The sequence below is a fragment of the Neolamprologus brichardi genome, chromosome 15 (assembly GCF_056152115.1).
Source record: "Neolamprologus brichardi isolate AB-2024 chromosome 15, ASM5615211v1, whole genome shotgun sequence".
In the NCBI taxonomy this organism is placed as follows: Eukaryota; Metazoa; Chordata; class Actinopteri; order Cichliformes; family Cichlidae; genus Neolamprologus; species Neolamprologus brichardi.
In genome coordinates this window covers 33497444-33524449 of record NC_142118.1, presented here as the reverse complement: position 1 = coordinate 33524449, position 27006 = coordinate 33497444, and the positions used below count along the sequence as shown (strand labels likewise).

The window sequence follows — 27006 nt, the reverse complement described above, 5'->3', positions numbered from 1 at the left end:
TTATCATTAAAAATATTTATAGTGAGACTGGGAGGGAAGGAGAGGTTAGTGGAAAAGATCAAATGAGCGGTGAAGGGCAAGACCAGGAGAAATTAGTGTTTTGGGAGTGCTAGGTTATTTCTGACCTCCCAGCAATTACTGGTTTGATGAAACTGCCCATGACATAACCTTCACTATTCCTACCTAAAACAAATTCATGTTTTTGTAACTGACATATCTGTGCATTTGGCAAAAGCCCTTCTTTTTGTTTCTTTGTTTTTCTTAAATCACCTCAATATTTTACATCCTTTTGTAACAGTAACCCTTTGGCCTTGGTGTTTGTGCTAGAGCGAGGTATTACTATTGGCATAGTGTTCGTGCTGGTAATACATGAGGTAGGCACTGCAAAGTACGTGGCATTACACCAGTTGTCATATGCTAAACTTAGAAAGCAAATTTCTTTCTAAAACAGAGTGGGAGGAAGGGAGCAGAGCTAAACTATAATCTGCTCATTTGTGAAGTTATTACATACTCTTTATTACAGCAATTAAATCCTCGGTATTGTTTAACCCTCCATAGACCTTGAGAAATGAAGATGGGTGGGGGGAGGAGGAAAAAAAAGCCTACATCTCTGCTTTCTTACAGAAGCCTTAACAACCAGAGAGATGTTTGAAACAAACTGAGAAAGAAGTAACAAAGAGAGAGACGGTGAGAGGCCAGCGCACCTAATGAGAGACAAGAATGGACAAGAGAATAAGACTCACAGAGAGGAAGGAATGAAAATAATTAATAAAAGGAAGCATAAAGAGAAAGTCCGTTCCAGTCAGAGACGCCATGAAACATGGCGCCACACTGCCACCTGTAGACAAAAGATTAGACCATCGCTGGAGCTGCAGCCTCCTTCAGTGTTTTATTGTAAACACTAAAAGCTATGCATAGACTTTAGCTCCAACCTGACATTGGGTTATGGGCTAATGTTGTCACAAAGCTCTGCAGGCATTCTTATGAGTTTGGTTATGACCAGATATATCACTCGGGTTTTGGGTCATATAGCGAGCACGGCATACACACGGATACAACTGAGTGCAGCATTGTGACGCAGTTTAGTTTCAGCTGAAAGAAAAAAATAAATAAATAGAAAAAGAAAAAAAAAAACAAAACAACAACTGTAAAACGAACAGCAAAAAGAAAACAAAATGAGCTTCGAGTAATTCCAGCATCTGTGTTCAGCTAGGCTAAATATATCCCCACACCTCTCAGCTGAAGATTAAATTGATATCGATCTTTTCCTCCAACTCAAGAACACAGAAAACAACTACGTCTAAACCGAAGTTTTGGAGTCCACCTCTAAAAGCTGTTTGGGGTTTTTTTTTGCTGCGTGAGGTAAAATCACATCAGAGCTTTCTGTGCAAATATGTACATTTTTCAGAGAACTCCATCCCAGAGACAAACTAAACAAATCAACCGATCAGCGCGAGTCCTCCTGTTCCCCTCCGTCCGAAGGCTGAGGTTTCCATGGCAACAACACGTATGTCACTCTGCCGGCACGGTGAGAAACGCACAAAACAACACACGGCAAATGAAGGCTTGAACTTTTACACCTCTCTGGGGAAGAGTGTTATTTACCCAAGGTGGGACAGCTTTCCAGGCAGGTAGAGATAGAGGGGGGAGCCTTGACAGCACGAGAAGTGCCACTGCAGACATGTTGCACACACACTTCTTTAAAAATCTGTAAACAACTATGGCACCGTTAAAAAGGAACTTTCAGCTACTAAAAACATCAAGTCAACGCTGAGAACACCCCACTCAACATCCGAACTGCAGCTACATTTCAACTTCTATGCAGATTTTCAGCTTCCCGTTCCTCTCCTCTGGGAACTGTCAAACGACAATGCTTCAAAACCATCGGACTACAGAGGAGGTTGAAAACTGATGGATTCATAATGAACTCCACCCTTCCTGGGAAGTTGCAGCTGGGCTACACTTCAAAATATCCCTTTCAATTCTCTTTCGTCAGCCTTTCCCTATCTTCTAGTTGCATGCTCAGAGGCTAATCTTTTAACTGACAGCAGATCTATTGTTGTGTGTTGGGGTAGATGGATGATTGACAGGGTTTCAGCACTGAAAAGAGAAAAGAGAATGATGGAGGGATAAAGATGGGAAGAAAGTGACTGGCAGCTAAGGGTGAGATCTTCCACACATCCACTAGAATGTGTGCGATTGGCACTAGTAGTTTTGGTAGGGTCTGACTTTGATGGGAGCAGAGTTGCATGGGGAAACGGAGTTAATTTCACAATCGGCTGCACTATGAGAGGAGAGGAAGTGAAAGACAAAGAGAGCGTGTGTTTTAAAGGACCGTGCTCTGTTTAACAGCCTGTAATTACCCCACCACACACAAGTATAAAAGTGAAAATGATTCAGTTTCAGTGGGGGGGAGAGTGCGGGTGGGTGGGCTTGGTGAGAATTAGACAAGAGAATTCAAAAGCATAAAAAGTCTGGGGGAAGAAAAAACAAAAAGAGAGAGGAAATAAAACTCGTACATCTGTTTAGTTGGGCATCAATTAGTCAGACTGATGTTAAAATAATGTGATGGCAAACTGTTTTTTTTTTTTTATTACAAGATTCTCGATTACCCAATTTGATAATGGTTAAAAAAAAAAAAAAAAGTAAAACAGAATCTGTCACAGCACAAAGGTCCTGGGTTTGAATCCACCATCCGACTGGAGTTTGCATGTTCTCCCCGTGCCTATGTATGTTCTCTCTGGGTACTCCAGCTTCCTCCACAGTCCAAAGACATTTAGGTTAGGTCAACTGGTAGTTCTAAATTGGCTATAGGTGTGAATGTGAGTGTGAAAGGTTGCCTGTCTCTCTATATTAGCTCTGTGACAGACTGTAACCTTTTTGGCCAATGACAGGTGGAATAGACCCCAACCCGATGCTGGATTCATAATGAACAGTTACAGAAAGCGTTTTTAAAAAGACCACAAAAAGGAAGAAGCAGCCTTTTTAAAAACAAAACGAAAAACAAAAAAAAATTCTCTTTCTGCTAAAATCTGTCTTGTACATTAAAACCAGGTCATTTCTGTTATAGTGAGCAAAACTGGTCTCACGTTGGCTATGATTTGCATACCTCTCTGGCTACACAAAGAACATTACTGAAATTCAATAAATTCAGATAGGGAGACGACAACAGTAATAACACTGCCCTCAAGTGGCTGTAAAAGGATTTATACCACTTTGGTGTGTTAAAAAAAAAAAAATCTATGAAACAGCCCTAAATATATAACCAACAATTGTTTCCATAATAATCTTTGAACACGGATACAAGAGAAAGACAGAAACACCACACCTTCTTAGCAATTTAATAAACACAGTGGAGGCGTATTCAAACAAAGGAATACTGCATACACAGACCTCCATAAGCAATGCAGCAGTGCCAGAGGTCCAGAACATGTAACACCAGACTGAACACTGCAGCTCGATGAATGTAATTTCATCTGTCAGACCACACGCACTTTGACACCGAGTCGTAGTGAAATATACTCATGCTCACTCGGAGGTGTGAAAACAAGACAGATGATTTTAATGAGGTGACATCACAGAGAGGGGGAGCTATAACACATAGACACATGGTATACCACTTCAGGAGGCAAGCAAGAGAGGGGAAAAGGTGGCGGGGAAGCATACTGTGAAAAGAAGGAAGACAGGTGAGAAAGAACAGAGAAGGAAATCTTTAAAACAACAATAAAAACCCACAAACACACACATACACAGAAGCAATACTGTATTTCTGAAAGCTGAGATGACACTGCTCCCCTCCTGCAGTGATATGGATGGAAAACAAGGTGGAGGGAAAGACAGCATACACACACACACACACACACACACACACACTCACGCACACAAAAGACAATCAAGGAGCAGAAAAGGTAAGAAGAAAAACATATTTTCCCCTCAGGAACCATGTGACAGAAGGAAATACAGACAGCAGGCAAGAAAAATATAAATCTGAATCACAGCACTACCTCTCCTGTACAACAGGCTCTATAAAGAGTTTAAAGCAACTCTCAAATGTCAAGGTACGATGAGACAAAAATTAATATCTTTGTTTTTGATTTACCATTCTTCAAAGTACCGCATCAGACTAGAAATTGAAAAATAAATCATGTGAATAAGACAAAGTGACAACTAGCAATTATAAAGAGAAAGAACTTTTGTGCCCGTTGTTGACACAAAATGTAACAACTAACATTTTTTACCCGGCATTGAACAGAAAGAAACACTACTTTGTTATTGTTTGGCATTACCAATCAGTCAAGCTTCAGTTTCAATTTGTATTTGCTTGAGTCCAACCCACATAATTAGTCAATTTCATCGAGATGAATGATTTGGCAAAAAAAATGTTTAAATGAAAACGTAGTTTAATTCATTTCAGTTTTACTTATATAGCAACAAATCAAAACAGCTGTCACCTTAAGGAACGTAAAGACCCAACACTGTAATTGGCGACAGTTGGAAGGAAAAACGTAATTTTTACAGGAAGAAACATCCAGCAGAACCGGGCTCAGAGAGGGGCAGCCATCTGCCGGGACCAGTTAGGGGTCGTGGCTAATGGTTTGCAACGAGCGCATCGGCAGCTGTGATTAACCTTACACACAGCTAACCTGATACCAGAACCAAAGAGGAAGAGGGAGGAGGGACAGCTAAAAAACTAAACTACCCTATATATTCTAATCACTCCCCAGCATCAGTTTTTACTGCTATGTTCTGCTTTGGAAACTTAGTACATAGACATCAGTTTGGACCCAAAATCAGGTCAGATACAGGCAGACACGTTGTGTCTCTAAAGAATGATTAAGGAGTGAAACGAGTTGAAAATTTTGCCAATCATTACTGTCCACACTTATAATAAACAGGATGTAGTGAAGACTGACACAAATTTCAAGTTATAAGGCATCCATATGTAAATATAGATACATTTGGGCTATACAGGACAAGCATTCCATTTACATAATCAGGTGAAAATTAGCGTGTGCAAATGACTGAAAATGTGCAAAGCACCCTCACTCTGTCCTTCGCGAAGCTCACTGCAAACAATTCAGGCATTCAGGTAGCAGAATCCAACTTTCAGCCTATGCTGTCACTGTTGTCACTTTAAATAAGAACAAGCTGTCGCTATACAATGTTCATTTCGTGACAAGCCTTAAATGAAACTCGCTGTTTCACCGCCTTTTAGAAAGCCGGTGGAGAAATGGGCTTTGACAAGACTTTGGCTGAGCACATTCTGCACTTAAAGATCATTCATGGGGTGAGAGAAGCATCACTCTGTAATGTGGCGGTACACTCACAAAGAGGTAAAGTGATTCTGTAGTCACCACACAAACTGTAAGAAATTATACACACACTTTGAACTCTAAATACTGTTTAGTAAGCATCACTCAATGGTGATGCTGAATAGTAATCTTAATTGCCCCTTGGGGATAAATAAAGTATTTCTGATTCTGATCACTGCCATAAATTTTGTTTTGAGGATTAAATGTTCTGTTTTTATCCAGCATTTCCTGTTATCTGTATTTTTATTATTATTAATTTATGTTTAACCATTTCCTGATAAAAAATACACAAATGTTCTCAGTCCCTGCTTCCATCACAGTGTGATCCTGGCTACAGAACTATTAGCACATTCACAGCCTGCAGCAGCTTAACTGAGGTAGAGGAGCTGTGGTTTGGAGGCAAGTTTCCCAGTTACACTAAAACAGTGCACTCAGTGACATACAGCCAAGGCTAACTGGCTGGCAGTGAAGCCATCTGAAACAGCAGTAGCTTCAAATGCAAACTTCTGCATGACAAATGTGTCCCTCTCATCCTGCATTAAATGAAACAGACGCACAAGCCATTGTTTTTGATGGCCAATAAAACTGCTGCAATATTAAAGATTAAGAAAACAAAAAAGAATGACAGATGGTACAAACAGTTAACAGAGAAGGGCTATGATGGCCACTGATGAGGTCACTTATTACGGCAGCTTGTTTTAATTTCCAATTTTCTTTAAAAAAAAAAATTATTCTAATTGTGCTTTTTATGTTCTTTTCTGCTTAAGGTTAAATGAGAATTGATCCTAAAAGGACTATAATCTGACTTCTTTTTTCAAAACCAAAGTCACTTTGTGTCACATTCATAGAAGGTCAGGAAAACAAAGTGACTTACCAGGACTTGGACTGCCCAAAGTGCAAGTAATTGATGCTGTAGAGGTCCATGTCTTCAGTGTGCCAAGCAAAGGTTGTCTTCCACATGCCAAAATACAAGTATGGAGTGTTGACACCCTCAATGACGATCCCACATTCCTGCTCCACCATATCCAGCAGTGTGTTTAGACGGCCGATGTTCCATTCTTCAATGTTCTGGAGAGTATGCAATTATGAATATCAAGTACAAGGGAACCTGCACGCTACACTTTCATCAGTCCATCAATCTCCATCAATGACCACCAGATGGTGCTGTAGTCATATTACTCACTGAGCACGATTTCGAAAGTTACACCAACAGCAGCAAAAACCTTGAAATATAAAGTTGTAAACTCCTAAAGCAGCTTTCTATCACAATTACATGGTGCATTTTAATTAAGTTCTAATAATAATACTACTAATGGTGAAAACCCTGAAAATTGCCCATTCATGGAAAATAAACCACTATAAACCTATTAGGCCAGAAGTGGTTTATTTTTATTTAAAAACAAACAAACAAACAAAAACAACATCAAGAATATTTTAAAAACTTAATAAAAATTGTCATTATCCAGACAAACTTCACCCACCTCATCATAGATGGAGCCGCTCACATCAGCACCATAAAGAGGTGACACAAACGTCAGGTTCTTCCAATACTTCCTCTCGAGGTCATCAAAGTCTTTGTGTCGTGGCGTGCAGTACCTGCAAATAGAACAGGACAGGTCGTATTGTAAGCAGTCCGGTGCCCTTCAACTAAACCCTCAAACAAGCACTGTGCAAACATTTACAATCAGCAAATAGGACTCTAATAAAATAATTTAAGTCCAATAAGAGTTTGAGCTTTTGTAGTAGTTCCGCTACAATGCCAAGGTTTTCATTTGTTACATTATTCTTCTGCTTTAATAGTTATAGCATCTACACGACAATTTATAAAGGAAATGTTTATAAAATTAAAAAAACAACAACAACACAGCAACATAATATAGTTTGAACTGGCTTTTTACCGTCACTAACACCACAGCTACCACTACCCACCATGACCCATTTCACTTATTTTAAGGCAGTATTATTTTCAAACTCATGGTTATCAGGACAAACAAAACCTTCAGCTTTTTAAAATACTGTGCACTGGTGTTAAACAGTATTAGTTTAAAACAGAAAACCTGTCTGTTCTTTCTGGCACTTTGATGCCAATCGTCGGTACACAATTCCTGATTTAGTGTGAAATATTAGAATGCACTTTTATTGTTTATTTATGTTCTCCATCATCGTAGTTGCACTACATTTCGTAACATCCATGTTTTAAAGCATGCTGAGTAAGAGCAATAATTGCACCATCAAAGCTCACAAGGACACTATCGTGCAAAACATCACGTCAGATACTGCATTTGTATGCAATCATTTACGAATGACGCCCCTGAGGTTGGGACCGACTTACTTCTTGCTATTGGCCAGCTTGCGGTATTCACCCACAGTCATAGATTTCTTCTGAATGTTGTACTGGGTGAACAGACCCGACTGACCCGTCACCACTTGGCTGATGGGAGCTGGAATCACCATGTCCTCGATTGTATCATAGGACTTGCGCGGCTTCCATCCCGCAGGGGGAATGACCTAAAGAAAGAAAAAAAAAAGACGCTTAACCTTTACAAGGTCAGCAGATTCAAAACCTATTCAAATTCAAAGTATGCAGATTAAACCTTTGGAAATTTAGAAGGTGGATTCTGCTTATATCAGCTTAAAACTATAAATGGTTCTTACAAGCATTTTCTAACATGCTTTGATCATTTTAAACATTAGTAATGATGTTAGATTGAACCTTGGCTATGCAAAAACAGGTAGGAAACTAAAAGAGATGCACAGGATTCAAAATGTTACAGCAAGACTTCACTAAAACAACAACAAAAAAAACATCTAGAGAAGACTGAAGTGGATATGTGGGTACATATATGTGTGTGTGTGTGTGTGTGTGTGTGTGCCTGTGTCCTGAAATCACCTTTGCCAGGCCAGCCCGATGAGCTCCTTGACTCTCCATGTAGGCGATGTATTTGGCAAAGTCTTTGAACTCCTCCATTGTGGGCCTGAAAGTCATGATCTTGCAGCTGGGGTTCTTGGCAGCAGCTGGCGGCAGGGGGGCCGGCAAAGGTACGGGAGACACCTCCGCACCTGGAACAAGTTCTGGGGCCACATTTGGGTCTGCAGGCTGAACTGGATTGGGGTGTGGAGCAGCATTGTGTTCAGAGATTACCACTTTATTCAGGTTTTCAGCTATTGCTGGCTCCAGAGTGGGAATCTGGTTTTGGGCTTCATTTGAGCTGAGAGTAGGGGGAGACACTGGGTCAGGAGGAGTGGAAGAGGCTGGGGTGGGGTGAGGACCCAACACATCTTCCATGGGCATGTCGGTAGCCATTGGCTCTTGGAAAGATTGCAGGTAAACCTGAGGAGGAAATCAGTGGTGTTCAGGGCACACAGTCTGCCTCAAATACATTCAAATTACTGAGAACTTTGCAAAGGCAAATTAGACAAAACTGCAAGTGAAAGAAAAGGAATCTATGTTTTAAAAATATTTTTCTAAAAAGGAAAAATCCAACTTTCTGGCTACAATGCATGATTATTTTTGTACATTTAAATAAAAACAAAAAATTAAATATTGAAAAAATATGGAACATTAAAAGATTGATTTTAAAAATAAACAAGACCAAACAACTCAATCTCAGTGCAATCTACACAGCTGTTAACACAAAAAAGCAGACCAGTCCACTTCCTTCACCAAATAGGGGTGTCCTTGATCATAACATTACTGAAGGCACTTTCTAACCTACATTTTAGAAGTGTCACTTCTGCATCTTGTCAAATTTTGTGTCAAACAAATTCAGTGGCTCTCATTCTCTTAAGGCTTACCACAGACTTTTTGAAATCCAAATGTGAACATAAACACCAGAAAGTAGCTAGCACTAAACTTCATTCAAACTACAAATAAACTCACTCTAAACCATCTTCTCTCATCAGCACTTTCACTTTATATCAGTGTTTTTGAATATTCATAAGCATTTTTAATTACCACCGTTTACATTTTCAAGCTAAGTTTTAATACCATGATTTAGGTTTTTTTTTTGTTCTGTGTAAGACAAAACCTACAGCCTTCAGTTTAGCTAATTAACTTAATGTTATAACCATTTTAAAACATCATTTAAAAGCTTTACCTATTAAGCTGCCAGCAGTCCACTTAGATTCACTTGTTTTAATAAGATAAAAACCATTCACTGCCCTCTCATCAGCAGCAGTGGATAAATAGACAGAGCCTAAAGTGCCTAAGCAGTTTGTATTGGTGGACAGTACCTCCCCCAACCACCTCTCCAATTTGCAAGTCGCTGCCTCAGGGCTAGACAACATTAACGAGTGAGACTTTGGATAAATTGACGGGACATTGTGACTTTTGTTGGAATAACTAAACCTTTAAGTAATATTTTCATTGGTTGGTTGAGCCTTCATAATGCAATACCATCACTGCCTCATTGCAGAAAATTGTATCCAGCCAGTAATTGTGCAAGTGTGACGTTTTAGGATCAAAATAAAGAAATACAAATAAAGAATTTGAGTTTTTGCATTTAGAATAACAATAACCTGATCCTAACTGATCCATCACTTATGTGACTCTGTATTCATTAATCCAATCATGTTGTACATATTAACATAAGACAATATCAGTGATCAATGCATCCATGTTCCTTAAAGGGTGCATAAATCAAACATTTTTCTTTTTCTCCAAACAACTACCTAATAACTATCAACAAACACCCTGTTGATAGGAAGTTAATATCTGCTGAAAGATCAACTGTGGCACTGTGAACAACACGTGTGCAGTTCATTTCACAACTTTTCAGTGGCTGTCCCCATCTGCGCTACAGACAGCATGTTCACTGTTTAATCACAGTTATAGAAGCGTTTTAGCTTTATGTTTGGTGGGTCAGGGAACAGTAACCATTTTCAGCCCTGCACATGCACTAAAAGATACACACTGCTGCATTGCTAAATGTGCCTTGCATTATCCTCATTCACAACTTCAAACAGATCTTACGCCCACGAGGTTAAAACAGCAGTAGTGTACTTCCCACTCCGACTTTCTGACACGAGATAATGCAAATTGCGCTTCGTTTGCATGAAGCACAAAAGCCCACAGTGCATATGAAGAAATGTGTTGTAACCTTAAGCGCAGCCAAGTTTGAAATGAACGAAAAAAAGATAAGAGCTAACTAAGTTTGCTTTGCTGAAACTGACATATAATCCTCGTAAATACAACTACTCAGTGACCGAGACATTTCATAACACATTTCAAAGCATTCATTTCTTCAAAGCCCAGAGCAACAATTTCAAACTAGTTTACCTTTAAAATTAATTCTGACTGATTGGAAAGGGATTTAGTACATCTTTCCAATGACTAACTGCTTTAGACGCCGGGACCCTCTTTCTAACTGGGACTGACCTACTAAAGTGAATGGAGGCCACATGACCCCCAGCTGGCTCATCACAACAAATAGGGGCCTTTAACTCCATTTAGGCCTAAAACTTAATTCAACTGTGCAGCAAGCAGCCCCCTCGAGGGGGTAAAACTCATATAATATATCAGTTACTGGTTCTTTCTCGGCTTTGTAAGTGTAAAACGACGCCGCTCGGTTGCATAGTGTCAACTTATTATTGGCAGCTACTGCTAAAGGCGACCATAGCCCTGCACAACTGCCAATAACTATTAGCATTTTAACCCACATAGTGAACAAAAGAAAGCCAGCCGATGCTTTTTAAGGTCAGTAAATTGCACTACCCGTATAATCGCTTAATGCAACAGCAGCACATAGGCACATATCAACCATTTCATTTTAAGGAGCTACATATCATCGTGTCCTGACGTAAATGTATTCCTAGCCAACGCTGGCTAGCTTCTGCTTAGCTACTTCCATATCTGCATTTAGAAGGGGAAAAAAAACAAAACAACAACGACGGAACACACTCCGTGAATAGACGAGAGTATGGTCTCTGCAATTTACTAAAATAAATATAAGTAAGGAAATATTACCTCCTGCGGCAAACTATAGCCCTGTCCCTGTTTCGTTCAGTCGTTTTAGTTTCGTTTAGAACAGATTCCCTGGATCGGTTTTCTTCTAGCATTAGCTTGCTGGGCTTGTCGTTGAGGACGCGCCTACTTTCACCAACTCTGCCTTCTGAATGGTTTAAACACGTGACGGACGGTTACTAGGAAACGTATGATTGGTTTACTCGGTTACCGACACACAGAGTAACCAATTAAATTAGACGTTTACTATTCCACGGTTTCTGCGGCTCTCACGCAACCAATGTGCACGTCACGCACGTACACACTGCCGGGTTTGCTCAAGGTTGCTATGCTCCGTTGGCCAAGAGAAAAATAAAATACCCTCAGAGAAGGGGTAAACACGTTCAGCCGTCCTGACTACACCTGTATGACTTTTAAAGTTTCATATCTAATTTGTAAATGTTAGTGTTAGGACAGCTTCCCACCATGACATTATAATTAAATGTAAATTCACATATCAATTTCGAACATTGTTTTTCATTTAAATTCCTACTTTAACTAAAAACTGTGAAAAGGGTAATATGTGCCTTCCCCCCCAAACATTTTCCCCCAAAAACACACGTGTCAAATTTTTTACTTTATTGAATAACACTGAAAATGCATTGACAAAAATTCTGCACAAAATATGTGCAATTCTAAAACTACATATCAAAACTACAGACTAAAAAAAATTATACAATTTCAGAAAATATACATTTCCCAGTCTATGCAAATATTTGTATCTCCATCAAAACCTGAAGTGCTGGCACGTGGATAAATAACACACTGCTGCTGAAACTCACTGAACTGCATTTATAAAAAAGACAAAAGGCAGTAAAATTCAGTTTAGTTGAATTTCAGGATCAACATGTGGAATTTCCTTAACATGTAAATCAAGCATTTTCTGTTTTGTTTTTGTTTGTTTTTTTTTCTTTAAATGAGGTCAGATAACACAGGTGACCACTGGAGACACAAAAGGCTGACTGAACACCCCCTACATAGATGGCAGAAATAAGATTATAAAAAGATGAAAAGTACACTTTTAAACTTTAAGAAAAATACAATTTTCTAGACAAATACATTTACGTGTCAGGGACATCTAGAGAGCTTGATAGATGGGAGTTCTACGTTACACTCTTGGTTAAGCACTGCTTTTTCTTTGGACTTTAATAAAGTGAATCTTTTCAAAACAAGGGATATCCAAATCTATGCCAGAGGATAAAATTTCTTTAGTAATCTATCACGTTTGGCATCTGAATGTTTTATCAAATTCATAACAACTTTTACAAACTTAATATACAGCTAGAAACATTCCTGTATCAAAACATTCAGGGAACTAGTATAGCTAGAAAATCCAACATCTGATGACTAGGCTACTTGGCCTCAGACTCTTCAAGTGCAGGAACACAAAACTGATCTGGGTCAGTTTGCTCTTGAATGTTGGATATCATCTATATCCAAGAGAAACAGTGAGATTTTAATCATGTAATCAAGCCAGGAAAAACAAACAAACTTTTTAAAATCTCAACTGCATGATCAGAATTAAGACAAATTGCACCAAAATGAGGGCCGACCTCACAGCAAAGCAGAACAGACTGGATGATAATAAAATCCTCGAATAATTACAAAAACAATAAAAAAATCTTCAAACAAGTTGGGCAGAACGGCTTAACCACTTAACATCCTCTTTTAAAAGAGCTAAACACAGATATTTAGTTTAAAATGATACAATTTACATCATGGATAACATTAGCATTAGTTAATGAAATAGACTGAAGCACTTGGAATTTAAAAAAAAGAAAAAAAAAGTCGAGGTTGAAGGTATTAATGGAGTAACGGTACAGCCAGTTAAAGGGATTTTTAAATTTATCTTTTAACACCACATCATTGCAGATCCAAGGTGAAAATGATATTATTGAAGTCCACAAATATTGCAGTTTTATAATCATAGAATATATTAAAAGAAACTGATTCTTTATTGCCTCTACTGAAAACGGCCCTTACAGTTTACGTCTCATTTCCTCGAGGGCTGAGTAAGTAGCACCAATGATCATCGCCCGTTGCTGTACCCTGGGAAAAACTGATTTAGAATGTCTTGCAGGGATTTGTTGACCGACATGGAGTAGTTCTTGCCCAGGTCGTGCCTGCAGGCCGGGCAGGTGTACACCTCTGCTTTGAAGGACCGCTGAAGGCATTCCTGAAGGAAAAAAGTAGAACAAGTTTTTGTTAAACAATAGCAGGTTTTGTTAAATAACAGTTTGTGATGCATTTATCAGGGGTGTTAGTAGATCAAAAAGATACTCTAAGCACCAAAGCAATCAATGCTATCACTGCAATACAATAAGTTTTCACAACATCACTCATTAAAAACATCCATATAGAGCCTTTCAACATTCTCAGCAATCCAGTTTCACCACCTTCACCATTCACAATACAGCAGAGGCGCCTGGGCTCTCCCCCATTATAATACCTCGCTCCATACAGCAAACAGCTGCACCTCCAGCCAGTCTGCCAAATTTCTAATGTTCAAAGACGACACCACCCTAATCAGGCTTTGATAAGGAGGAGTCTGACAATCTAGTGACCTGGTGCAGAGAAAACAACCAGGAGCTCAAAGTAACTGTGGCGATAACGGGACTTCAGGAAGAATCCAGCCCATTAGACCCCATCATCATGCATCGCTGCCAGTGGACACTTTCCTATTCTGGGAACAATTATCTCTCAGGACCTAAACACACGACCTAATCAGCTCCCTTATCAGGAAAGAAGCAGAGGATGTACCTCCTGTAGCAGCTGAAGAAATTCAACCTGCAATGGTGCTACAGGAGGTACCATTAGTGAATGAATCCATAAAATATCACAACTAGTGCAACAAACTTTGTGACCTTCATTAGTATTAAATGCTTTGTATTCTGCTTTATTTGACACAACATTATTCTGTTAAGTAGTTTACTACTTGACAACTATGAGGACTACAAAAGTTAATGTGTAAAGGTTTAAAGCTAAAGTATCAAGAGCACCCCTGAAAGGCAAGGGCTAACATACTTCAGTCAGTGTTTGTTTTTTTCCCCCCCATTACAAGGTGATGATGTCGGCCTGTTATGGAGTCACTGATATCGTTGGGCATCAAAATTGCAAAAATAAAGTGTGTGGTAAAGCAGTTGATATTACTCTACATGATTTCTTGGAATTTTTTCCAAGGTCAACTTTGACCTTGGACGCTAACAATAATTGGTTAAGGTCAAATGATTAACCAACCTAGTTACTCATGTCTCCTAAAGGCCTAGTATATTGTTGTGAAGCTTGTATTACTGTGATAGAAAATTGAGATGAATATAAAATGTTTACTGATTTTCACATTTAAAAATGACCTTGACCCAATTTCTAGTAAAATTAAACCAGTTTTAGCTGTTACTGGTATCTACTATCACACAAAATTTAAACAATCTCTACTACATACTACAGAATAAATATTACCAAGTGGAAAATTTATTAGAGCAACAACTCTAGATTTGGGACATTAGTAGTTTCTTACCCTGCAGACATTGTGTTGGCACTCTGTGGTGACGGGCTGATAGACCACTTCTTGGCAGCAAATGCAGAGGAAAACTTCTTCAACTTTGTTCAAGAATTTCTGTAGACAAAAAAAAAAAAAAAAAAAAAAAAAAATAGATCAGTTTTATAGACAGTTTCAGTGGTTTTTGTTTTACGGAGGAACACAGGCTTCTTATTTCAAGTTGCATTTACTATGCACATAGGTTTGAAATTTGCAAGTGATTATACTGGCAAAGTACAGTGTGGTTTTAAAATGCAGCACTAAGAGGTTCCACCCAGCAGCCCACTGTCACACAAACCAATAATATTGGTAAAGTGAATGGTTTTTATAAAGCAGTTTTCTACTTTGAGCATCAAAGCACATTCACCCATTCATACAAGCACTTTCCCAAATAGTAACTTCAGTAAATGTTTACAAAAAAACCCAATAAAACACTATTTAAACATTGTGGTAATTTGAACAAATATTCTTACCGGTCCAAGTGACAGTGACTCCATGGCTTCATCCCACAGCTTCTTGTTTAGCTTGTCATTTTTGATGAGTGCCTTTTGCTCCTGGGACAGCTTGTACATCTCTACCTTTACTTTCTTAGGAGTTTTGGCTGGTGAGGTCTTTGAGGATTCTAAGAGAAACAAAGACATTTTCCATTAATAAGCAGCTTCTAGGATGCAATTTTAGTTAAGCTGCTACATAAAAACAATGTCAAATACATGAGCAATATCATGCCGATCCCTTTGAGGGATCATGTTTTTATATTTTCCAACTACAGAAAGCACAGTTCTGATATTACCAACTTCCACATAGACAAACAACATACCGCTGCCCTGAGATTTTCTCTTCCTTTTAGCCTTGCTGGGTGTCGCCTCTTCCACTTCATTTTTGTTTTCTTTCTCTTTCTGATAGCCTGCAGGATACTGGAACAATAAAAATAGTTTATTAGTTTACACTACAACAATATGTAACAGTCAGCAGCAGCAGCAGGTAATTAATGAATTGAAAACATCTAAGATGTAATGTAGTTATTTACAAGGCTACATTAAGTGTATTACATTATACTTAATATTTTTAGTAATGCAGAAGCTCATTTTCTCAACAAAATACAGAAGAACACAATGTTTATTTTATCCAGCACCATACCAAGTACTAAAAAATATCCACCATCACTGAAAAGAAACCAACAAAAAAAAAAAATAAATAAAAAAACTGTATGGACAATATAATCTAATGATCTCTACCTGCATGGTAAGACCCAGCTTCTTGATACGTTCCTTGCCTTCTCTGGTCCATGGTGCTGGCTCGTCATCATCACGCTTCAGCAGATACCGCCAGACCAAGAAGCCTGATTTTCCTTTGTCTGGCCAGTACTTCACCACCTAAAGTAAGACAAAGATCTAAAGTAAAACTAAAATAGTTGCAATATTGTGAAATCACTGCACATTTTTTACCAAAGGCAAAAAAGAAATTCTATTTTTCCTTCATACCTTATATATTCCATCATATCTGTTCCCTTCCTCGGGGCAGTATTTACTGTGCTTGCGTCCCTTGCAGCTGCGTACTACTCTAACCGGTTTGCCTGCCTTCCAGTTTTTGGCTTCTGCTCCATTTTTGTCATTGACAGGGACGTTGCAGTTGAGAGCCAGCGCCCTGATGAGGCCCAAAAACAGATGATTTACATATGCAAAGGAAGATCTAAGCAGACAACTTGAAAATTAACACCAGTAAGTTTTTATAGCCTTGTCATACCGGTTCATGTGTGTAAGTGTCTGATCGCATGATTGCTCTGCAGTCCTCTTGTTTCCAGACAGATCTCGCCCACCAGAGCCGGTGTAGGTGAACTCATTACCATCATCCTATAGTTTAAGAAGCACCAAAGATATTAAAAACACTAAACTTCACAAAGTTTCTCATCAGGCTATTGCATAAAATAAATACAGTGTTTTCAAATATGACTGCTAACACTTGAAAAGCAGTATTATTTGACACCATTTTGATCAAAACAAAAAGCAAGCTCCCCCCCCCCAGTAACATGTTCTCACTACTTTGCTTTTCTTTAAAGAACATACAAAAACATACCACATCATCCTCATAGCCTCCTGCCAGGACCAGAGAATAGGCACCATCATTGCTCCTGCCATGAATTCCAGCTACGTGAGGCCTATGAACACCAGATTCACTGACCTAAGGGTGGGAAAGAAATTAAACAGTTATTATTATTATTATACCATTATTATTCCAGGGTACAGGAATAAGTCATCACAAACGATGATAAGCCATGAAGTGAGGAAGGAAAGGAAAACAAACAAACAAAAACAACAACAAAAAACAAAACAGACCTGGACTCTGAACTTCCATAGGGAACCGACAGGAATGCCAGGGATTGGGCCGTAGTGATTGGATGGAACAATGGTGCACTGTTTGGTTCGACCGACACAGGCCATACCCTAAAACAGGAGATAAGGCAAATCATTTATGATGTGTAATTGTCATTCCCATAATGAGAAAAAAAAAGCTGATAAGTTTAAGATCCATATTGTGTTAGCACTCACCTTGCCCCAGTCCCTTTGGCTCGAGGAGCTAGCAGAAGCCATCTTAGCTTTCTTCTTGCTCTCCTTCAGCTTCTCTCCAGCCAGCACAACCTCACTGATATCATTACGACAACCTGGGCAATACCTGTGAAATGTAAAGTAAAAGGTAAAGCCGAGCCTGACACACTGATGATCATTTTTTAAGTCTTCCATTTTACATTTGATGATTTTGTGGCTCTGTTCAATTTTAAATGAATGCTGGATTTCTGAATCTACCTACCAGTCCTCATCCTCAGGGATGGTGGTGAGTGGAGGATTCAGGCAGTAGGTGTGATAGGCCATGTCGCATTCATCGCACAGCAGCTGTTTGTCAGGATCTTGCTTGATGCCGCAGATGTGGCAGTTACACCAGCGACAGTTCTTTTTGGGATCATCTTTACAGTGCTTGCACTCAGGTCCATTTGATCCTGAAGATTGCATTCATTTTGATTATGCATTTCATTTCATTCTGCAACATTCCTTAGTGAAAGGTTAAGTTCAGATTTCTAGATTATGACTACTGCTACACATCTTTGCAATTTTAAATGCAGTTTTTAAACCCACTTTTTAGTGGACTCTCAGATCCAGCAGGGGCGTCACTCAACGAGCCAGGCTCCTCAATTTTGTAGATTTCAGTGACGAACATGATGCGGCAGTCATTAAGAGAGTCACCAGCATCGCTACATTTTAAACAAAAAACATAAAGGAACCTGTTAGGAGGAAGTTAGATTATATTGTTTGACTATTCTGCTTTCCATGTTGTCCAAGCTTAAACAGAAAGTAAAAGAAATGACAAACATGAGGATAACAGGAAGCTCCCGATAAATGTACAAAAAGATTAGTTATATTTTAGGTCGTCATCAAGACAAAACTAAACCCGTTTGATATCAGATACAATAATCAGACGTAATGTTAATGAAAGCCATTTATCCTCCAAACAACCATACACACAGTTGGTTAAACTGTCAAAAATTGTTTCAGTGACCACTGATACCACAGCAGGAAATTAGCTTCTACACACCTGCTGCTGTGGCATTCAAAAACCAAACTATGAGATACTGTTACAACAGACCTTAAAGAAAAGGTTTATCATCTACCACAGCCAGTGAAATGTTCTTATATGTGACAAGTCGTAACAGATGCTACAAAGCACAACAACTCCAACTTGTATGCAACGATGGCCTTACCCAAGGATAATCTTAGCATAGATCTCTCGCTGGGTGCGCGTCTCCCGCTTCCTCTGGATCTCAGCATCATACCAGTAGCCACGTTCCTTGGGCTCATCTGGGTTGTAGTTAAGCATGACAACCATTCCTGGCTCCAGCTGGTGCCACTGGTACACAGTACGAGCACGTGGCCGAACGTCCTTTGCAAGCAGCTGAATCACACCATTCTCTGCATAGCTGTGAAAGTAAAAACGATGAATGATTTTGCAATTCTAAGACAAGCAGTGCTGCAGCATGGCCAAAACATAAGAAACACATGTCTGAATAGTAAGGACCAGTAGTCAATGCAGCAGGTTTGAACCAATACACCACTCACATGAATGTTCCCTCCAACACTAATGTGCTTGCCATCTAATAAACAAGAGCACCTTTCAATGAGGGCACATATCAACAGAGCAATGCCTCCCCTTTATATACATTTTACTTATTTAACAAATGGGAAAACTTGTTTCATTGTACAGTCTCACTGAGCAAAATGTGAACTTAAAGTTCAGAGTCCGTAAAAAAAAAAAAAAAAAAAAAAAAAAAAAAAACCTAAAATATTCTTCAATGTAACAACTGCATTGCTCGCAGTATCAAATTTAAACAGGACCATCAGTTTTTATCTCCAGTGTGTTTGAGAAGAGCTTTTAAAGTAGCTTACATCGTGTCAATGTATTTGTTAGGATATTTAGCTGCATCTTCTTAGATCTTTCAATTAACATTTTCACTGCTGCAACAAGTTGGTTTGTAGAATTACAACACCTGACCCACTAAAACCAAAGTCAGAGCTCAAACTGCTGAATGTTGACCATTAGTACAGAAACTCTGCTCTGTGCTGCTACATGACAAATATTGCGTTGATACAGTGATGTGATGGGGGGAAAAAAAATAAAAAATTATCATTAGTACGAAAAATGATTCTTACTCTTCATATTTGACATGGTACAGTATATCCTCAGCTGGCTCTGCCTCTGCAGCCTCTTCTTTGGGCGTCTTTGTGGTCTTGGTAACGTTTACAATCTGGGCCTCAAACCATGCTCCCATGTTCAAGTCTCTTGCATCCACCAGCTCATTGATCTTAAGACACACACACACACACACATACACAAAACAAGAGTTAGCAAACTTTTGACACTTTAAAACTGCAGTCACTTTTTCAGCATAATTCATAAAATGTCTTTTGACTATTCCCCACCCAAAAATGGTTTAAGTTCAGTACAAAGTGGCTCATTTGATGTCTTGCAAAAATGAAACCTTTGCACGCTGCCCTTTTCGAAGCTTGGTCAACAGAACTCATTCCATCCACTCCATGCACATGTCATCCAAACTGCCTACTTTTGTAGACAATTTGGAAGACCATCACAATCACATCAGAGGGAAAGTGAAGACAGCAAATCCTAAACTGCGTCCAGAAGTCTCTTACTGATAAGATAAAGTAAAATATAATATTGCACGAATGCACTTTTTATATATATATATATATATATATATATATATATATATATATATATATATAATTAAAAAATAAAAATGAACACTAGCGTAAAGAAAAAACAAAAGAACAAAAGCAGTTTTCTTAGCGCCAAACTTTTCTAGATATTACCGGAAGGGAAACAATGTCTGAAACAGTGTGACCCCAACACTGAATTTAGCCTCAGTGTCCTAGTCAGGGAGCATGCATCTTGCCTCCTGCCTGCTCTCTCAGGTCAATTTTAAATCAGATGAGAATCTCAAGTAGCAACATGCATGTCTGTCACCCACTGTGTCCTGCCTGTGAGAAAAGGCGACTTCAATCAACGCCTGCCAGATTTTCCCCACATTCATTAGTTAAAACAGCTATACAAAGTGTAACTGTAATGAAAAGCTTTGGGGTAATGGCAGTTCCTGAGACTATATGAGCCAATGGCAAGTAGTTGTGAAGAAATATAGTGGCAACCTTGGTATGTTTCCTGCATGTCTTTTTTTTTTTTTTTAAATTGTTTTGTCCAGGTCTGTGTGTTTGTTTGTTTTTTTAAATGTAGGCATTTCTAGCCATGTTTGTTCTGTATTGTCTTTTTAGTATCCGTTGTTGAGCTTTATGTATTTTAAACAAACATCTGGAGTAGTCATTGCTTACACGACTTTTTCAGGCTACATATTCCCAATTTGTCTTATCCAATTTCTCTTTGCATTGTGTTTTGGGTTTGTTTTTTCTTAATCACTATCACTTTTTTTTTTTTAAAGATTGTAGCCAGAAACATCAACATCACAGTGGTAGCAGTTCTACATTGTATCGCCACCCTACCGCAGCTGGCTTAAACAGGAAGTAATACACACCACAGTCTTTAGCGCATACCTTGTAAAGTCCAAATCCAGGGTCGATGAGTTCTGGGGCGTTTGTCTGTGCAGAGGTTCCCGCAGTCTGACCTTCTGTCTCGCCATGAGTCGAACTCTTGTCACACTCGCTCTGGGTTGAGCCGCAGCCAGAATCAGAGTCTGAGAGCTCTGCCTCTTTGTCCTTGCTCTTGACGACATCAACAGGGGGCAACTGCTGCCTAACAAGCAGCTGCACTATGTCATTTAGGCCTACGTTGTAATCAAATATAGTATGGCCATCTTCCATCTGATATAAACAGGAAAAAAAAATTGCAGATATAATTTATAGCATTTTACATTTTGTCTGTGACTAAATGCTAAAGCAGCGCTGACAACTGAGCTACAACCATCACTGAGATCATTTCAGCTACTGCACTAAAATGTAATAAAGTAATTTATTAACACCAACCATGCTGGCTCACCTGCTTTCCCCGGTAGAAGAGTCTCTGTCTCTCTGGCTCCACCTTGAAGATCTCCATGATTTTGAGACGCAGCTCGTCCACCTTGGTGAGTTTGGACAGGGAATCCACCCGATGGGTTTCCTTCCCATCCATTGTGCGCACTTGAATCCACATTGCAGCTGCCCTGTGTCAACAATCAAACACCACTCCCATTATAGCTAGTTATTTTCAATAGCACACTAATAACAAGTCTTTCCTGAAAGATTTGATTTCATCTTTTAATCCAGCAGTAGTACACACTCTATCATAGTACAAACAGAAATGTGAAATGTGAGAGGAGTGCCATGCTTGTTTTTTCTGCAGTGATAAGTTAAAGTTTAAATGAAAAACCAAAACATATCTGCTAATCATTTGAATTTAAATGCATTTCATAGTGAACCGTACTACATGGTACATATTTGAGCTTTATCTAGAAAGATCTGAAGGTGTGAACCAAACTTTCAGTTTCACCATTCACTGGAGAAAAAAAGTTATGACAGTCATTTTCTCTGCTAGCTGCATTCATTAATAAAGAATGTGTTTGCTCTAAACCAAATTGTTGATATGTGCATTTGTATAACATATCTGAAGACAAACAATTATCATCAACTTGAGCTTTATTCAGACAGCAGCCAGACTGATATCAGCATATAACAGATATATTATATCAAGAAATATGTTATAAGATAAGGAACCAAAAATATGATTGGGCTCATTTTGGAATCAACGCAACTACTTCGTTTATCCAGCAGAGAGCGCCCGGAGACTATTTACATTGATCACAACTCTGTCTGCAGCACATGTAGCAGAATACAAACAGTGGAGCAGATGGTGCTGTTAAATTTGGCATTTTCTACATAGTAAGAACCTTATTCATTTGCTAAATACATTGCTGTAAAGTTAAACAATAACCCCACCATTCCCCCTTTTAAATATAACTATCATGTTCTGTGCATATATGGAAATTACCATTCAGTATTTCCTTATCAGGACCATTGCACCCTAAAATAAATAAATACGCGCATACATATATATATGCAGTATCACTTGTGCTTTAGATTACGCAAGTCATATAAAAAAATTATAATTATTTCTAAATATTAACTGATTTTCTTACTGTATGTTACGTTTTCGTTTGCTTTCGCATTGCTGAATATTTTTTCACGAGTTTATATGAAAATCAAATTCTCATCTAACTGAGAAAGTTTCAGTGATTCAGAATTTGCATCGTAAAAAGCTCTGTGTGGAAGATTGTCAAAACACTACATCTGCAAAATCCATCCCTAGGATTGGCTGTTTTTGTTTAGTGATCACAACAAGTTAAGACGAAACGGTCTCCAGCAGCAGAAATATGACCGTTTCCCCTCCCTACTCAGTGCATTGTACTGCTGTCAGCACTGTCACTTCAACAGAATATGAGAAAAGGGAGGGAACGGGCTGATTTAAATACAGTGCGGGAAACTGAGCTGTAGGCCACTCCCAGTTCTTTTAAAAGCACATCCGGACGCGAGGGAGCGCTAGCCAACAATGTGCCTTCGCTCCCTGACAATGAAACATACCTAAATACCAACTCGCATGTACTTTTAAACCTATTATTATAATACTACAGTGGCTTTTTACCCGCATATGTCGTCCTTTGTTGTTACAAAACAACAAGGGGCCAACTAAGCGGGGGTTGCGCGTTTACTTCAGCGCTCTCAGCTGAGATCCTGTTCGCTCTGCTGGCTCGAAATAAACCAGCCGCAGTCAACAAAACATAAGTCAAAACCTCGAAAACAAACTACTTGTTCCCATCCAAGGGGTACCATTTTGCCTGCGCAAATTAATACATTTAAACGATGCTGACGAAAATGAGATTCACGTCACGCCACACCAATCCAGCCACACAGGAAAATAAACAGCCCGACATTAGCTTATTTGTTTTTCTTAAAGAGAAGCAGTGAAGTTGCAAAGCTAACTCAGTTTACACATTTTTTTGCAGATTATGTGAACGTTCCGAATGATAACAAGTTAAAAGTTCACAAGTTCATCGCCCACCCATACAGAGCTTAAAGCAAACCACGTTACAATTTATTTTACAGAGCTTTTAAATACTATATTAGCAAAGGGAAGCCAGAGTACAGTCAATAGCTCTAATACTGTCCCGAAGATTATCAGATTTGACTAATTTTGACGTTTACACTTGACTGGTTGAGTAACTTGGTGCAATAAGCCAAAAAGAAAGGAGGTAGGACTTTGCCAAGTTAGCTAACCTCAGTTTGCTAGCAACTGGGTGACTATATCAATGAGAACAATTTTTAAAAAGTAATTAAAAGACGCTGAAATTCACTTTACCTGTTTGTCCGTCCAAGCAAAAACAAGAAATTTACTTTTGAGGAAAAACGTGCACGTTTTCCCCAATTAACTCCTTAGAAGGGATGGCACGACCAATTCTATGCCTTGGTGGAGATTGATCAATGAGTTATTCTTCAAGACTTTGATATCCCGCCTGCTCTCGCACTTCAGGTTCACCATTGGCTACTTTCCTCTAACCACATCGTGTCCATTGGGTAACAGAGCTGTCAATCTGGAATGTGACTGGAGCTTATCATCAGCGCGCGAAACGACAATCTCGTGAGTACAACTGCCCTCCGAGTATTTATCGCGAGATTATTCGGCGCCATGTAAAACCGGTATCCCGGAGAGACAGATGGTGCTTCTGGTAAACAACTTCACTGATAGAGCTTTTTGATTGTGTCGGAACTATCACGGCTTCGTATTTGTGTTTAGAAAGAGTTTCCAGTCTTTAAACTAATCAACTAAATGCATTGAACCTTTTGGTGGACTTTAATAAGCAGACCACCCGTTAGACTCTTATGATTCAGCTTAATTAATGATGTGCAATTAAGATACCTCCCCCTCATTTTGGCGGGAGCCGAAAGTTAATGAGACCAACTCAGTTCAAGCGCCTGAAAGCATGGAAAGTGTATGTGGGAGGAATATGTGCTTTTGCGCACACATGACGCATGCTGTTTGTTTGCCTTTGAACTTGACACGTAAATAGCCTCCACTGTGCAATAAACTCCGTCCTAAAGCAAGGTTTATGTTTGTTCAGTATGGAGTAATGCGTTTGAGGTCACCTTCTGACCAACTGATCTGTGTTTAAGGCCATGACCTCAATCTTTAATAGTCAATTAAAAGTATTTATTTTAATATTTCAAGATTATTTATTTTTCCTAGTTCCCGTTAAGGCACGATTTATTGCCTAACCCAAATCTCTCTTTATACTTTAAATAAATGAGATGAAAAAAATGCAGTGCTGACAAATATCTTTATTACCACATATTAGATATTTCTATTTAAAAAAATAAGCACTATGTGCAGGTTGCAAAATAAACTACAATACATGTGAAATATAAATAAATTACAGTCAGTAGCGGGCATAATTATTTCAGTCCATCAAGTTTCTTCTACTTAACGAGTTCAGGGTTGTAGGGGGATGAGGCTATCACAAGGCAGAGGCTGGGTAAATCCTGGACAGGCTGCCAGTCTGACACAGAGTCTTACATTTATATATACAGACAATTTAGAATCATAAAGCCCAACCCACGCGTTTTTGGACTGTGGGAGGAAACCAGAGTACTTGGTGAGAACCTACGCAACCACACTCAAACTTCACACAGAGAAGGGCTCACTATGCTAGGGGAAAGGGGGGAGGGGGAATTTTTTTAAGAACAAAGGGTGGTAAGTGAAGCAAACCATAAGGAAAACACAATACAACCAGCAGAACAAGTAAACAACACGAGCAAAGCAATAGAAACTATACATAGAAAAAAACAGAAAGCAGAAGTTAACACAACTGGAACCAGTTCCTCCTTTGAATGTGATAAAAACAAGAAAATTGACTACTTTGAAGATTCTTTATTTTGACGAATGTTTTAAAAATCTAAGATGCGCTGCCACAAGAGCCAGAAATGTGAAAAGTTAGATATACACCAGCATATAAAGCTGAATTTTTGGTGAAAGTTTTACTTGCACTTTGTGATAACGACAGTCAGTTAAAAGCCAACTGCTCTAAAAGAAGCAGATAAAATCTTTCATTTAAGAGGTCAGAATGTTACCCTACTTACTACCCTAGTTCTTGAATTGACTGTTGTCACAGGTGTTTTAAACTTTCTCTTATAGCTCATTTCTGTTCTGCATTTGCACCCATTCCCTCTTCAGCAACATTGCGCTGCCACCAGCTGCTGGTTTCAGTGGGATGTTGCACTGCTATAGCAACCACTATTGACACAGTTTGAGAATCTATGGAATGGATCAGTATGATTACAGGGAGGAAAAATCATTTTTTTAAATAATATTTTAAAATAATGTCAACAAACTTTTCTACCCTTTTTAAATCAAATTTAGTCTATATACCTACAGTGGTGTCAAAAGTGTTTCCCCCTTCCTGATTTAATATTTTTTGTATGTTTGTCATGTTTCAGATCTTGAAACATTTAAATATTAGACAAAGATAACATGAGTAAACACAAAATGCAGTTTCTAAAAGAAGGTGTTTATTATTAGGGAGCGAAACCAAATCTACATGGGCCTGTGTGAAAAAGTGATTGTCCCCTAAACCTAGTAACTGGTTGGGCCACCCTTAGTAGCAACACTGCATCAAGTGTTTGCAGTAATTGGCAATGAGACTTTTACAGTGCTATAGAGGGATTTTGACCCACTAATCTTTGCGAAATTGTTGTAATTCAACCATACTGGAGCAGGAACTGCCTTTTTAAGGTCGTGCCACAGCATCTCAATCAGATGCAAGTCAGGACTTTGCCTAGGCCACTCCAAACCCATATAGAGGTGGACTTGCTGGTGCGTTTTCGATAATTGTCCTGCTTCAGAACCCAAGTGCGCTTAGGCTTGAGGTCACAAAAAGATGGCTGGACATTCTGCTTCAGGATGATTTAGTAGATGGCAGAATTCTTGGTTTCATTTATCACAGCAAATCTTCCAGACCCTGAGTCAGCAAAACAGCCTAAAACCATATTTTACTGTTGCTATGATATTCCTTTTCATAAATGCTGTGTTGCTTTTAGACAGATGTAATGGGACACAGACCTTCCAAAATCTTTAACTTTTGCCTCATCAGTCCACAGAGTATTTTCCCAAAAGTCTTGGGGATTATCGAGATATTTTCTGGCAAAAGTTCCTTTTGCTCTGCAGAGGCATCTTCTTGGAACTTTGCCATGCAGGCCATTTTTGCCCAGTCTCTTTCTTATGGTGGAGTCATGAACTCTGACCATAACTGAGGTAAGCAAGGCCTGATGTTCTCTAGATGTTGTTCTGTGGTCTTTTGTCAACTCTAGGATGAGTCGTCACTCAATCCAACAGATGAACTCTTGGGGTAATTTTGGTTGGCCACCCACTCCCACTAATGGCAATCCTATTTAAGTGGTTTTCTAATTGAGAACAGGTATGGCAGAAAACAGGCCTGGGTTTGGCAGGAGAAATTGAACTCAGCTTTTCAAAGTTATGATACACCACACTTATTCCCCTGAATAATAAAAACCTCGATTTAGGAACTTCATTTTGTCTCTATTTGTGTTTAAATTTGATGATCT

General features: G+C 38.9%; 2 protein-coding genes across 3 annotated transcripts in view; both read right to left on the bottom strand.

The window, feature by feature from the left end:
* kdm4b (lysine (K)-specific demethylase 4B) overlaps positions 1-11413 on the bottom strand; it is a 40663-nt gene extending 29250 nt beyond the window's left edge. The window contains exons 1-5 of the mRNA XM_006792002.2: positions 11278-11413; positions 8203-8643; positions 7645-7820; positions 6794-6908; positions 6187-6380 (exon numbers count right to left, since the gene is read on the bottom strand). Of these exons, the coding sequence (XP_006792065.2) occupies positions 6187-6380; positions 6794-6908; positions 7645-7820; positions 8203-8616 (899 nt within the window). The 5' untranslated portion in view covers positions 8617-8643; positions 11278-11413. The remainder of the gene's footprint in view (positions 1-6186; positions 6381-6793; positions 6909-7644; positions 7821-8202; positions 8644-11277) is intronic.
* Positions 11414-11891: 478 nt separating this feature from the next.
* On the bottom strand, positions 11892-23896 carry uhrf1 (ubiquitin-like with PHD and ring finger domains 1). Of its 2 annotated transcripts, XM_006792004.3 has the most exons (18): positions 23750-23896; positions 21398-21560; positions 20956-21222; positions 19546-19697; positions 18600-18815; positions 17977-18092; positions 17654-17840; positions 17395-17518; positions 17182-17289; positions 16922-17026; positions 16592-16698; positions 16330-16492; positions 16084-16221; positions 15666-15762; positions 15322-15470; positions 14828-14926; positions 13297-13489; positions 11892-12743 (listed from the first exon to the last, which is right to left on the bottom strand). In XM_006792004.3, the coding sequence occupies exons 2-17, from the start codon at positions 21548-21550 to the stop codon at positions 13343-13345; spliced, it is 2328 nt and encodes a 775-aa protein (XP_006792067.1). In that variant the 5' UTR covers positions 21551-21560; positions 23750-23896; the 3' UTR covers positions 11892-12743; positions 13297-13342. The 2 variants fall into 2 exon arrangements, with proteins under 2 accessions (XP_006792067.1, XP_006792066.1); XM_006792003.3 differs by having other exon boundaries at positions 11892-13489; positions 23750-23895.
* Between the last annotated feature and the right edge of the window lie 3110 nt (positions 23897-27006).

Bases quoted from the DNA above. Each gene is read 5' to 3' on its own strand.
- uhrf1 (XM_006792004.3), bottom strand. From the start codon at position 21,550: ATGTGGATTCAAGTGCGCACAATGGATGGGAAGGAAACCCATCGGGTG. The intron at 17,841-17,976 runs GTGGGTTTAAAA...TGCAATCTTCAG, and splicing joins ATCTGAGAGTCCACTAAAAA to GATCAAATGGACCTGAGTGC. The intron at 13,490-14,827 runs GTAAGAAACTAC...TTTTTCCTTCAG, and splicing joins GCCAACACAATGTCTGCAGG to GAATGCCTTCAGCGGTCCTT.